The following is a 12446-nucleotide window of genomic DNA, read 5'->3' as shown; positions in this document are numbered from 1 at the left end:
TTTTGTATCAGCGTCTGGCCTTACGGGCAACTAGGTACGGCAGCAACAACTGGTCATTGAGGTCCACCCCTCCCATATTTTGGTTATATTCGTGGACACAGAGGGGTTTCTCCACAACACCCGTCACCGTAGTAATTTGGACCGTCGTGTCTGCATGAAGGGAGGTAAGAAGGAAAACTATTCTTATTATCCCTCCACTTCATAGCGAGCAAATTATTACACTGCAAGCAGGCTCTCTCTACAAGCCGCTGGGGAAATCCCCGGCGATTAGGTCGCACGGTGCCACATGCTCCAATCTGATGATCAAAAAGGTGACTAAAAAGTGTCACGCTCGTGTAATAATTGTCCACATATAAGTGGTACCCCTTTCCGAATAAGGGTGACACCAAGTCCCACACAATCTTGCCAACGCTTCCTATGTAGTCAGGGCAATTTGTCTGCTCTACCTGGCTATCTTTTCCCTCGTAAACCATAAAACTACAAGTATAGCCTATGGCCCTGTCACAGAGCTTATACATCTTGACCCCGTATCTAGCACGCTTGCTGAGAAGGTACTGTTTGAATGACAAGCGGCCAGAAAACTTAATCAGGGACTCATCAACACAGACAACTTGATGGGAAGTAAACAAGTCTGCAAAACGTTGGTTGAAGTGGTTTACGAGGGGCCGAGTTTTGTAGAGCCGATCGTATCCAGGGTCTCCACGAGGACGACAGAGTTCATTGTCATTGAAGTGCATGAACCACAAAATCTGCTCGTATCGTTCCCTGGCCATGGAGGCAGAGAACAAGGGCATATGGTGAATTGGGTCAGTGGACCAATATGACCGCAACTCGCTCTTATTGGTTTTGCCCATGTTGAGGGAAAGGCCCAGAAAGAGCTTAAATTCGGAGACCGTAATTGGTCTCCAATCTCTGGCAAGGGAGGACTGCGGAATAGTGGCGATGTGTTGACCAGCGTACAAATTGCTTTGGTCCACAATAGATCTATAGAGATCTTCGGTGAAAAACAGCGAATAAAAATCAAGTGACGTAAAATCGAGTATTTCCACCTGAATGCCGGGTTGGCCAGTAAATGGGGGAAGTACGGGTGCTGCAGAAGTGGTGGGTTCCAAACTAGGATTGGCGAATGCAGCAGGAAGGGCACTATGGGCACGACGGGCCTGTGTTCGTCTTCTTCTTGGTGGCAGCGGGACACTACTTGTGCTTGCCACCTCGCCAGCTTGAACTGCACTTATGGGACTCACCACGTGCTACTGCAGTGCTGGATGTACGACCAGGGTGTACTAGGCCGCTGGTGCTTGCCAGTTCACCAAAAGGAATAGCAGCGCTAGTACTGCTCTGCTCCATACGAGGGACCTGCGGTTCTTGCACATCAACGACAGAAGAAGAAGTACGGAGTCTGGTACTCCAGACCTTGGCAGGGACCACAACTCCATCGTCAGAGCTATCTGTCATGGAGCCGCTGCTGTCTACAGGATCGTATTCTGAGCCTGAATCTGACAGATGAGTGACTTCCTCTTCACTATCTGTCATGCTCCGAAACGTGTAGGCCTCTTCACTAGTGTACCTTTTGATTTGCCATTTTGGGCTCTAAATTTAGTGGTACACTAGTGAGACTCGCAGGTAAAAAAGCTCCTGACTGTTAGCGACTGTATCAAAACGCTACCAAAAAAACTGTAGGATCAGGCCTGACTCTGCGAACTCTGCAGTTATGTGTGTTTTGTAAGTGACAGTGATCGATCGATACTGCACTTGGGTGGGCTGGGCCGAGGGGCAAAACGTGGGTGCTAGCAGGTATCTGGGCTGATCCCGCTAACACTGCGTTTTTGGGAACCCTAAACAGCTGGGGACGCTAGTATAGATCTGATCGGATCAGATATTGATCCGTTCAGATACTATACCACTAAGGGAGGTGTATGCTGCGTGCGTGGGTGTTAGCGGTACTGGCGCTAACCTGACGCTGCCTGGGGCGACGCAGACCTTATCTGACCCTAAAACTTAACTTATATCACCGCCGGGAGATCAGGCGGTTAAATCTTTATTAGGTAATAAACGGCGGGTGCCCTGAAACTATAAAAAACAAACTAACCAGCGTCACCCGTAACAGTTATATGGTGATCACTGGTGAAAGGGTTAACTAGGGGGCAATCAGGGGTTAAAACCTTTATTAGGTAGTATATGGGGGTCCCTGTCGCTATAAAACACTGACGGCGAACCTATATACTTACCTCCCTAACTAGCGTCACCTGTGACACTAATACAGCGATCAGAAAAACGATCGCTTAGTGACACTGGCGACGGGGGGTGATCAAGGGGTTAAAACTTTATTAGGGGGGTATCCTAGACCTAAGGGCCCTTTCACACTGGGGCGGTTTGCAGGCGCTATTGTGCTAATAGCACCTGCAAACCGACCCGAAAGTGCCTCTGCTTTTGATTCCAGTGTGAAAGCCCCGAGGGCTTTCACACTGGAGTGGTGCGCTAGCAGGACGGGAAAAAAAGTCCTGCTAGCAGCATCTTCAGAGCGGTGAAGGAGAGGAGTGTATACCGCTCCTGCCCATCAGCAGAGGCGCTTTGCGGTGGTTTTTAACCCTTTCTCGGGGGGTAAAACCGCCCCGCTAGTGGCCGAATACCGACGGTAAAGCGGCGCTTTACCGGCAACGCCCCAGTGTGAAAGGGCCCTAAAGGGGGCTACCACTAACTGCCCTACCACTGTCACAAACTGACACCAATGCAAAAAAAAAAAAAAAAAAACTGCTATTGGTGTCACTGTGACAGGGGGTACAGGGGGGTGATCGGGGGGTGAAAAGTGTGCCTAGTGTGTTCTACTGTTAGTGTAGTGTTGTGCAACTCACATTGATGTCTTCTCTCCTCGGCGCCGGAATGAAAAGACCGGCTCGAGGAGAGATGACATCACTTCCTCTGCCGCTGTTTACATTACAACAGCAGAGGAAGATTGTCATTCGTTGGAAGCGATCGTGAGGGGGTGGCCACGAATGAGTGGCCTCCCCCTCAGCCTGGATCGCTCCCATAATGAAGCCGACCGCCTCGGGCACGGGGGGAGGGGCGCGCAATGCGCCCCCCGCCTGCGGTAGGCAGATCATGTACCAGATACGTGATTTTGCCTGCCTGTGCCATTCTGCCGCAGTATATCTGCGTTAGGCAGCCAGCAAGTGGTTAAAGGTGTTGTAAACCCTCATGTTTTCCCTTATCGTCTTTCAGGACAGCACATGAGAGAGAGAGGCTCCACCCACTAGGAAACAGGAAACACAAACTCCACCACATTTTAAAAGGAGGCTCCTCTCCACAGCTCGTCAGTTTTTGTGTTTCCTCCGGCAAGGGAACACCTAGTAGGGGCCAGGGTCTCTTATGGTGCTATCCTGAGAGGCCAGGCTGCCTACCCCACCATACCTATTTTTTCCTCCAAGAGAGTCCGATCCTCCCACACCGCGCCACAGGGTTGCTGGTAAGTGGGCTCCTTTTTTCTCTTTCTTTGCTCATAATGAGCTGAACCGTTCCTGGAGCCGCTCCTTAGGCGGCGGCAGCCGTTCGCGGGCCTTTTTTTTTAAACCGCATGTCGGCGTTACTGGCCGCCGCCATATTGGAAGAGTACAGACTCGACCGGTCGGAAGTGAGGTATCCGACGAGGGGAAGGCACTAGGAACGGGCGCATCATTTCCGATCGGAAGTGGCGCAGAGGAAGAAGGGAGGAGCGGTCCTGGTGCCTATATTCCGGTTCCGGTCGGGCGCAACGGCGTTTTTTGACTCCGGAACCGACGTTCGTAAGAGCCACCGATCGGTGCAGCACCACTATGGATTCTGTGGCAGCTGCATGTGGGACAGGCACAGGCACCAGCAAGGCCCAGGTAAGAGGCTATAGTGAATATCCTGATTACTTTGGTGCCCCTCTCACAAATGTTTTTTCCCCCTTGGTGGCTGGGGCCTGTCTGGGCACATGGGGTTAACTGTTGTTCCTCCTGTGCACCTGTGGTGAGTCCGTTAGGAGGAAGCTTTGGCTTAATGAATGCTGGTGTTTTTTCTCTTTTGTCATTTTTTTCTGGCAGGCTAAGAGCTCTGAACCAGCCATTAAAAAGAGATGCCCCTCATGTAAAGCAAAGTTACTGGAGGGTTGGAAGAAGACTTTATGCCAAATTTGCATTGACTCCTTAGTCAAGGAAGAGGCTTCTTCTGCGTGCAGCGACATAATCGCATCAGTTAAGAAAGAGCTAGATGCTACTATACAGGCTTTTCGCTCTTCTCTTGTAACACCAGCATTAAGTCAGGCAACTACCTCAGACCCCTCTCAGGACTCACACTTAACCCCAACGGTAGAGGCTGAGGCTGGCCCGACTACCCAAAAGGGGCATTCCCCCTCATACTCTGGGGAAGAGGAGGAGGAGGAAGAGGAAGAGGCAGATGCACCTTCTAGATACAAACTGTCCTTGGAACAAGTAGACAGTCTGTTGAAAGCAATTTATGCAACATTGGGAATGGAGGAAGAAAAAAGAGAATTATCGCTGCACGATAGAATGTATGAAGGGCTTGGTGAAGCAACAGGTCGCACTTTCCCTGTACATTCGGTAATCTCGGAGACCATTAAGAAAGAATGGGCTGACCCAGAGAGAAAACCCTTTTTCCCAAGAGCTCACAAGAGGCGTTTCCCATTTAATGATAATCCTGAGTCACTTTGGAATAAAGTCCCGAAGTTGGATGCAGCTTTTTCCCAAGTATCTAGATCAACGGATCTGGCATTCGAGGACATGGGTACTTTGAAGGATCCTATGGATAAGAGGGCGGACCAACAGCTTAAGAAAGCCTGGCAGTCCATTGTAGGGAATCTCAAGCCTGCTATGGCTATGACCTGTGTCTCCAGAAATATGGAGTTCTGGCTGAATCAGCTAAAAGCACATATTATAGCTGATTCACCCAAACAGGAGATTCTAGATTCCTTCCCAACCCTTATAGCAGCTGTAGCATATATCTCTGATGCCTCTGCAGATTCTATAAGAATGTCAGCTAGGTCAGGGGCCCTGACCATTGCAGCCAGGAGAGCGTTATGGTTGAAGACATGGCCTGGGGACGCAGCTTCCAAAAATAAGTTATGCGGAGATGCCATTTTTGGGAGATCAGCTTTTTGGTCCCGATCTAGAATCTATTTTGGATAGAACAGCTGATAAGAAGAAATCCTTTCCTGTTAAAAAGAAAAAGCAGCCAGTTAGGCGGTTTTTTCGACCTCAAAAAAATCAGGAAAAGAGTAACAGGCCCCAAGAAAAAAGAAGGAATTGGGCGGCGCAGAGAGGAAAAGGCAAAGGGAATGTCCTTTTCAATCCTCCTACGCAGGCCAATAAAACACAATGACTTGGTGGTGCCTGTGGGAGGAAGGCTTCAAAAATTCCTTCCTCTCTGGGCAAACATAACAAAAAACCCTTTTGTTTTGGATTTAATAGCCCAGGGTTACAGGATAGAGCTGTTGAACCTTCCTCCAGAGAGGTACTGCATAACAAATCTGCCAAAGGACACAACAAAAGCCCTAGCCATGAAGAACCTGTTAGGGGATCTGATAAAACAGGGTGTTGTGGTTCCGGTGCCTCCGGAGGAAGATTGCCAAGGGTTCTACTCCCATATCTTTCTGATAAAGAAACCATCAGGAAGCTTTCGGCTCATCCTCAATTTAAAACCGTTAAACAGGTCAGTCCAATACAAGCGATTCCGCATGGACTCCATCTTTTCGGTAAGAAATCTCTTAGTCAGAGGATGCTTTATGGCATCAATCGACTTAAGGGATGCGTACCTGCATGTACCTATAGCTGTTCAGTCCCAGAGATATCTGAGGCTGGCAGTGAATATGGGGAGGGAGGTTCTGCACCTTCAATTCAGGGCCCTCCCGTTTGGTCTATCTTCCGCCCCTCGGATATTTACCAAAATTATGGCGGAAGCCCTAGCTCCCCTCCGGCTACAAGGGATTGCGGTTATCCCTTACCTGGACGACCTCCTTTTCTTTGCCCCTTCCAGGGAAAGATTACAGGAGGATCTGATCAAGGCTCGCAGTCATCTGGAGACCTTAGGTTGGATTATAAACATCCAAAAATCAAATTTCAATCCAGCACAAAGAGTCCAATTTCTGGGGTATCTGATAGACTCAGTGGATCAAAAGATCTTTCTTCCAGAAGAGAAGAAAGTGAAGGTTTTGCAGGCAGTATCCAGCCTTCAGACGAACCTGGAGGTATCAGTCAGAAGGATTATGTCAGTACTGGGAACCTTGACCTCAACCATGCCGGCCATTCAATGGGCCAGACTCCATTTCAGACCCCTTCAGAGTTTTCTCTTAAAGATCTGGGATCACAGTCCAGAAGCTTTAGACTCAAAGGTAAAGCTTCCCACCAGGGTAAAAAAGACCCTTTGGTGGTGGAGAAATCAGGCAGTGCTGTCAAGGGGTTTACTCTGGTCCTTCCCAACAGAGAGAAGGATGACCACAGACGCCAGCAGTTGGGGATGGGGAGCACACTTGGGTCAAGACATAGCTCAGGGAGTTTGGTCCCCAGTGGAAGCAGGAAGGTCATCAAATTGGAGGGAGTTAAAGGCAGTCGCCTTAGCCTTGGTTGCCTTCTCTCCAAGCCTTCAGGGGTCCCATGTGCAGATATTGTCAGACAACGCCACCACAGTGGCATACCTGAACAAACAAGGGGGCACAAGGAGCGGGACTCTTCTATTGCTATCTTCAGAGATCCTAGGATGGGCAGAGAGTCATCTACTTTCCCTGTCAGCAGTACATCTCAAGGGCACGCTGAATGGAGTAGCAGACTTCTTGAGCAGACAAAGGATTCAGGAGGCAGAGTGGAGTTTGAATCCAGAAATATTCACTCTAATAACCCAGAAGTGGGGATGCCCGCAGGTGGATCTATTCGCATCAAGAGAAAATGCTCAGCTCCCTCAGTTCTTCTCCCTGCACCGAGACAACGGATCGATAGGGATAGATGCCCTGGCACATCCTTGGAATTTCCAGCTGGGTTATGCCTTCCCCCCTTTTCAGCTGATTCCTTTAGTATTGAGGAAGATACAGAAGGAGAAGGTGTCGGTAATCTTGATCACCCCGTACTGGCCAAAAAGGGCCTGGTTTTCCTCCATTCTACTAATGTCAGTCAAACCATTCTGGCAGCTTCCCCTCAGACAGGACTTATTACTTCAAGGTCCAGTGTATCATCCGGATATAGCAAGACTAAGTCTCACAGCTTGGTATCTGAGGAACAGCTGTTAAAAAACAAGGGTTTGTCAGAGCCTCTAGTATCTACTTTACTGGCTAGTAGGAAGAAGGTGACTAGAGATATCTACGCGAAGGTTTGGAAAGTCTACAACTCCTGGTGTCGCTCGGCAAACCAAAATTCAGAAGACATTGTGTCGGTTCTGGAATTTCTGCAGACGGGGGTGGACAAAGGGCTGGCAATTAGCACTCTTAAAGTGCAAGTGGCTGCCCTAGGAGTATACCTGGATCAACCTATTTCCTCAGTTCCGTTGGTCAAGAGGTTCTTTAGGTCACTTACTAGATCCAGACCAGTTCCCAATAGACACTTTCCAAAATGGGACTTGACAGTGGTCTTACAAGTTCTCACAAAAGATCCTTTTGAACCATTACAGTCAATCTCGTTAAAGAATTTAACTCTAAAGACGATATTCTTAGTGGCAGTTACGACTGCGAGAAGAATTGGAGAACTTCATGCTCTTTCAGTTAAAGAGCCCTTTATGTCAATTTACCCAGACAGGATTGTGCTCAGAACAGATCCTGCGTTTTTACCAAAAGTGGCATCAGCCCATAATAGGTCGCAGGAAATCATCCTGCCAACTTTTTGTTCAGATCCTTCAGGAAGTAAGGAAGAATTATTTCATAAGTTAGATGTAAGAAGAACTTTATTACATTACTTAGAGAAAACAAGGGACTTCAGGTCTTCGGACTCTTTATTTGTTTTGTTTTCTGGCAACAGAAAAGGAAGGCAAGCTTCAAAGGGATCAATTGCCAGATGGTTAAGAATGGCCATTTCAGAAGCTTATGTCCAGTCGGGGTTGTCTCCTCCTCAGGGAGTACGAGCACATTCTACCAGAGCTCTAGCCACTACATGGGCAGAAAAAGCTGGTGCCACCCCATACCAAATTTGTAAGGCGGCTACGTGGTCAAGTTATCTTACGTTTGTCCGTCACTACAGATTGGATCTTCTGTCAGCTGATGATCAGGCATTTGGCAGAAAGGTCCTGCAGGCTGTTGTCCCTCCCTAGTTGGTAAGTCTCGATTATCCTCTCATGTGCTGTCCTGAAAGACGATAAGGGAAAATTCAAGTTAGACTTACCGGTAACTTGTTTTCCAAGAGTCTTTCAGGACAGCAAACTACCCGCCCTTCATGGTTATATATACATATTTATACGTATATGGAAGTGTGTGTGTGTATATATATATGCTGTGAATTAACCGTATTATGCTTATGTGTTCCAGCTTGGGCCGGAGGTACTCTACTACAACTGACGAGCTGTGGAGAGGAGCCTCCTTTTAAAATGTGGTGGAGTTTGTGTTTCCTGTTTCCTAGTGGGTGGAGCCTCTCTCTCTCATGTGCTGTCCTGAAAGACTCTTGGAAAACAAGTTACCGGTAAGTCTAACTTGAATTTTTTCACCTTAATGCATCCAATGACAATTGCTCGGTCGTGCGATGTGGCTTCCAAACAAAATTGACGTCTTTTTTACCCCACAAATAGAGCTTTTTTTTTTTGTGGTGGTATTTAATCACCTCTGCGGTTTTTATTTTTTGCGCTATAAACAACAAAAAAAGCGACAATTTTGAAAAAAACACATTTTTTACTTTTTGCTATAATAAATATTCCCAAAAAATATATAAAACATTTTTTTTCCTCAGTTTAGGCCAATACGTATTCTTCTACATATTTTTGGTAAAAAAAAAGAAATCGCAATAAGCGTTTGGTTTGCGCAAAAGTTATAGCGTCTACAAAATAGGGGATAGTTTTATGGCATTTTTTATTAATAATTTTTTTTTTTTCAGCGATTTTTATCATGACTGCGACATTATGGTGGACAGATCTGACACTTTTGGTGCTATTTTGGGATCATTCACATTTATACAGCGATCAGTGCGATTAAAAATGCATTGATTACTGTGTAAATGTGACTGGCAGTGAAGGGGTTAAGTGTGTCCTAGGGAGTGATTCTAACTGTGGGGGGAGGGGCCATGTGTGACACGACACTTATCACCGCTCCCGATTACAGGGAGCTGTGTCAGTGTCACTAGGCAGAACGGGAAATGCTTGTTTACATCAGCATTTTATCTGTTCTTCCTCTCCGTGAGACGATCGCAGGTATTCCCACGGACATCGAGTCCGCAGGACCCGCGATCACACTCACGGAGCACGCCCGCAAACTGCTTTTAAAGGGCAACGTACAGGTATGTTAATATGCCTGTACGTGCCCTTCTGCCGACGTATATCGGCGTGAGCTGGTCGGCAAGCGGTTAAAGGTGCACACCTGATGTGGTTAATGTGAGTGCATTTGATTTATTTCATTTTTTTAGTTTAACAACGTGTTTTACTGCGCTAGTTGCGCTTTCCTTTGTTCCCGTATGTTTTGAAGCTGGTCCATCCCCTTGTACACAATCCCAGGGAGAGCTGCGGATCAACTAATGTGGGGAGAAGACATAAATCTGTCATTGTTCTGTGAGGCTGATTATATAGATACTTCTGTGCAATAAGTGGAAAAACAGCTCTCCTCTTCTTGTTTCTGTGTGAACTTTTTACTGAGAGCTCTATTAGACCCCAGATCTATCCTGCCTTCAAAAGCATCTGATCGAACCGAGATTGGTTTGATCAGATGCTTTTACAAGCCGCTAACTGATTGTACACAACAAACCTGAAACCAGAAGTGACAAAACCCTTGTCTCTTTCAGTTTCATAGACCATTGAGATGATTGGGGAACCCCAACTGCTGGTTTCAGTTCAGGGCTCCCCGGTAAAAGTGATCAGTTGACTGTATAATCACTCGGATCGCTTTTACATTTTAGAGCATCGCCAGCTCTTAAAGGGGAAAAAAAAAAAATTTAAAAGGCACCAAGATGATGACTGCAGCCATGGCCCTGGTAGAACCACCATATCCTGAGGACATATGGGTACGTCCATTTGCAGGAGGTGGATAAAGGACATCTACAGGGTAAACATTTTGAGTTGTACTGTGGTTGGCCTAATTTATGTAGGTTTATCATCTGTTCAGTTTCTGACAACGTATGTTAAAATGGATTCTCTAACCTTTCAGATGAGAACTTCTCTGTTCAACACACCAAGGAATTCCTCCTGTCCATGGCCAACCGGGGCAAGGACACCAATGGCTCACAGTTTTTTATGTACGTATTGGTGAACCTGAGTTAATATAATTGAAATTGGCCAAAATTACAAGCTGTTCTCTAATATGCATGTTACCTTTTTATTTTCAATAAGCTTTACACCAAAGAGATTAAATGTTTTTTAGTCTACCTATTGAGCAAGATGAGATTAATAGCTCCGTAATACTAAAGCAAAAAAATGCAATTTAAACATGTACCAAAACATTTTTTTTTCCTTTTGTTGAAGGTTGCCAAGTAAATAGTTAAATGTTGTAAAAAAAAAAATTGTATGTTCTGCTTTCAGTTTTCCAAAAGAAGTTTGCTGATGATAAAAAGCTAAACAGGGCAATAACTTCACACTAGGATATAGCAACTTTACAAGAAGACCTTAATAAAATAGAGGGGTGTGCAGCTACGTGGCAGAAAAAATATAAAGTGATTGTAAAGTCTGTTTTTAATTTAATTTTTTTTTTCTCTAAAAATAACAAGCATGTTATACTTGCCTGCTACTGTGTAGTAGTTTTGCACAGAGCAGCCCGGATCCTACTCTTCTTTGGTCCCTCTTCGGCTCTCCTGGCCCCACCCTCCTGTCAAGTGCGCCCCAACAGCACGCAGCTTGCTATGGGGGCACCTGAGTCGAGTCGCAGCGCCCTGTGTCCATTCAGACATGGAGCCCTGGTTTGACCCTGCCTACTCTCTCTCCTGATTGGCTAACTGACTTTGACAGTGTTTTGCTTCACGTTTATCTATTGCGGTTCTTTCGGTAAAACCAAGGAAGCTTAGACTTCTGTAGTGTATCAATGCTTTACTAAACAGGAAAGCTGCTCATACAACTGTAGAATACACAATACAACACAACTCATAGCTTACAAAAATTTGCCTACAAATATAAAAACAGTTACTCAACTTAGGGTTTAAGATGTAATGTCCTTCATGGTTCCTTGCTCAGTCCAACTCAAAAGCGTTTCCAAAACTCTCCAGCTCCTGGTAGTCATGTTTTTCCTCTTTGTCCTTCCAAACCCATCTCTTTTCCGAACACGTATTTCTTTTAAAAACTCCCCAAGCCCCTCCCACCAACTTCCTGCCTACCAACTTCCTCTGCTCAGCTCCAAAACATATACAACTGGTTTATATATCAGTGAAGGGGGAAAAGCTTCTGCAAACATGCTCCAAAATAATATATCTAACTCCATATTATTGCAATAAAGTCACTATACAAATGGCCATAGCAACACAGACAGCAGTGGGAGTCAATAGCACCGCTGCTGTGTCTCAGCCAGTCAGGAGGAGAGTCCCGGGTGACCGAGGAACTCATGGACATTGCTGGAGAGACATGGGGCTCAGGTAAGTATTAGGGGGTGCTGGGGCAGCTGCTGCACAAAGAAGCTTTTTTTTATCTTAATGCATAGAGTGCATTAAGATGAAAAACCTTCTGACTTTACAACCACTTTAATTTTGAAAAAGTAAAATAATGCACTTGGGAGCTAAGTATATGCAAACAAGTTACTTGCTAGGGGGAGAACCTCTGGGGGAATTAAGGAGGGAAAAGGATATGGGGGTCTCTAAGGATCAGACTGAGCGAGAGCATGCAATGCCAAGCTGCAGCAACAAGGTTAGCAGACAGTGATCAAGCATTGAAAAGGGTATTTTCTTAATGTTGCATCGGTGCATTTGCACAGGTATCAGTACTTGTGCAAATGCACCGATACCTTTTGACTCGGTTCTTTCAGCTGTCAGCAGGATTTCTCCGCTAACAGCTGAAATGTAAAGAAAAGAATGCCAGCAATTATTGGTTAAGGTGCGGGGCCGCCACATCATTTAACAACCAATGACATTTTATCTGTCCGTGGGATTCCCCTCTTGCCAGCTTGCCTTCCGGTAATGCCCCCAAGTGTCTCCCGAGTAAACCAGGAAGCGCTGGGAGCCACCAGCACCCCCAGACCTCTGGCCACGGACACCAGCAGCCACCACCCAAAAGTAGAAAGGATGAATACCACATTCATCATTTATGCTGATGTGTTTTTTTTTTTTTTTTTTTTAACCTTCTGAGTGTTCTTACCTTTTTATACATTAAATTGCGGTCAT

At 46.2% G+C, this 12446-nt stretch overlaps 1 protein-coding gene across 1 annotated transcript in view; it reads left to right on the top strand.

Moving 5' to 3' along the window:
• PPIG (peptidylprolyl isomerase G) overlaps positions 1 to 12446 on the top strand; it is a 52049-nt gene that overhangs the window by 22649 nt on the left and 16954 nt on the right. The window contains exon 6 of the mRNA XM_073633954.1: positions 10295 to 10382. Within this exon, the coding sequence (XP_073490055.1) occupies positions 10295 to 10382 (88 nt within the window). The remainder of the gene's footprint in view (positions 1 to 10294; positions 10383 to 12446) is intronic.

This window comes from Aquarana catesbeiana, linkage group LG06 (assembly GCF_042186555.1).
Source record: "Aquarana catesbeiana isolate 2022-GZ linkage group LG06, ASM4218655v1, whole genome shotgun sequence".
NCBI classification, from domain to species: Eukaryota; Metazoa; Chordata; class Amphibia; order Anura; family Ranidae; genus Aquarana; species Aquarana catesbeiana.
This window is presented reverse-complemented; position numbering and strand designations above follow the sequence as displayed.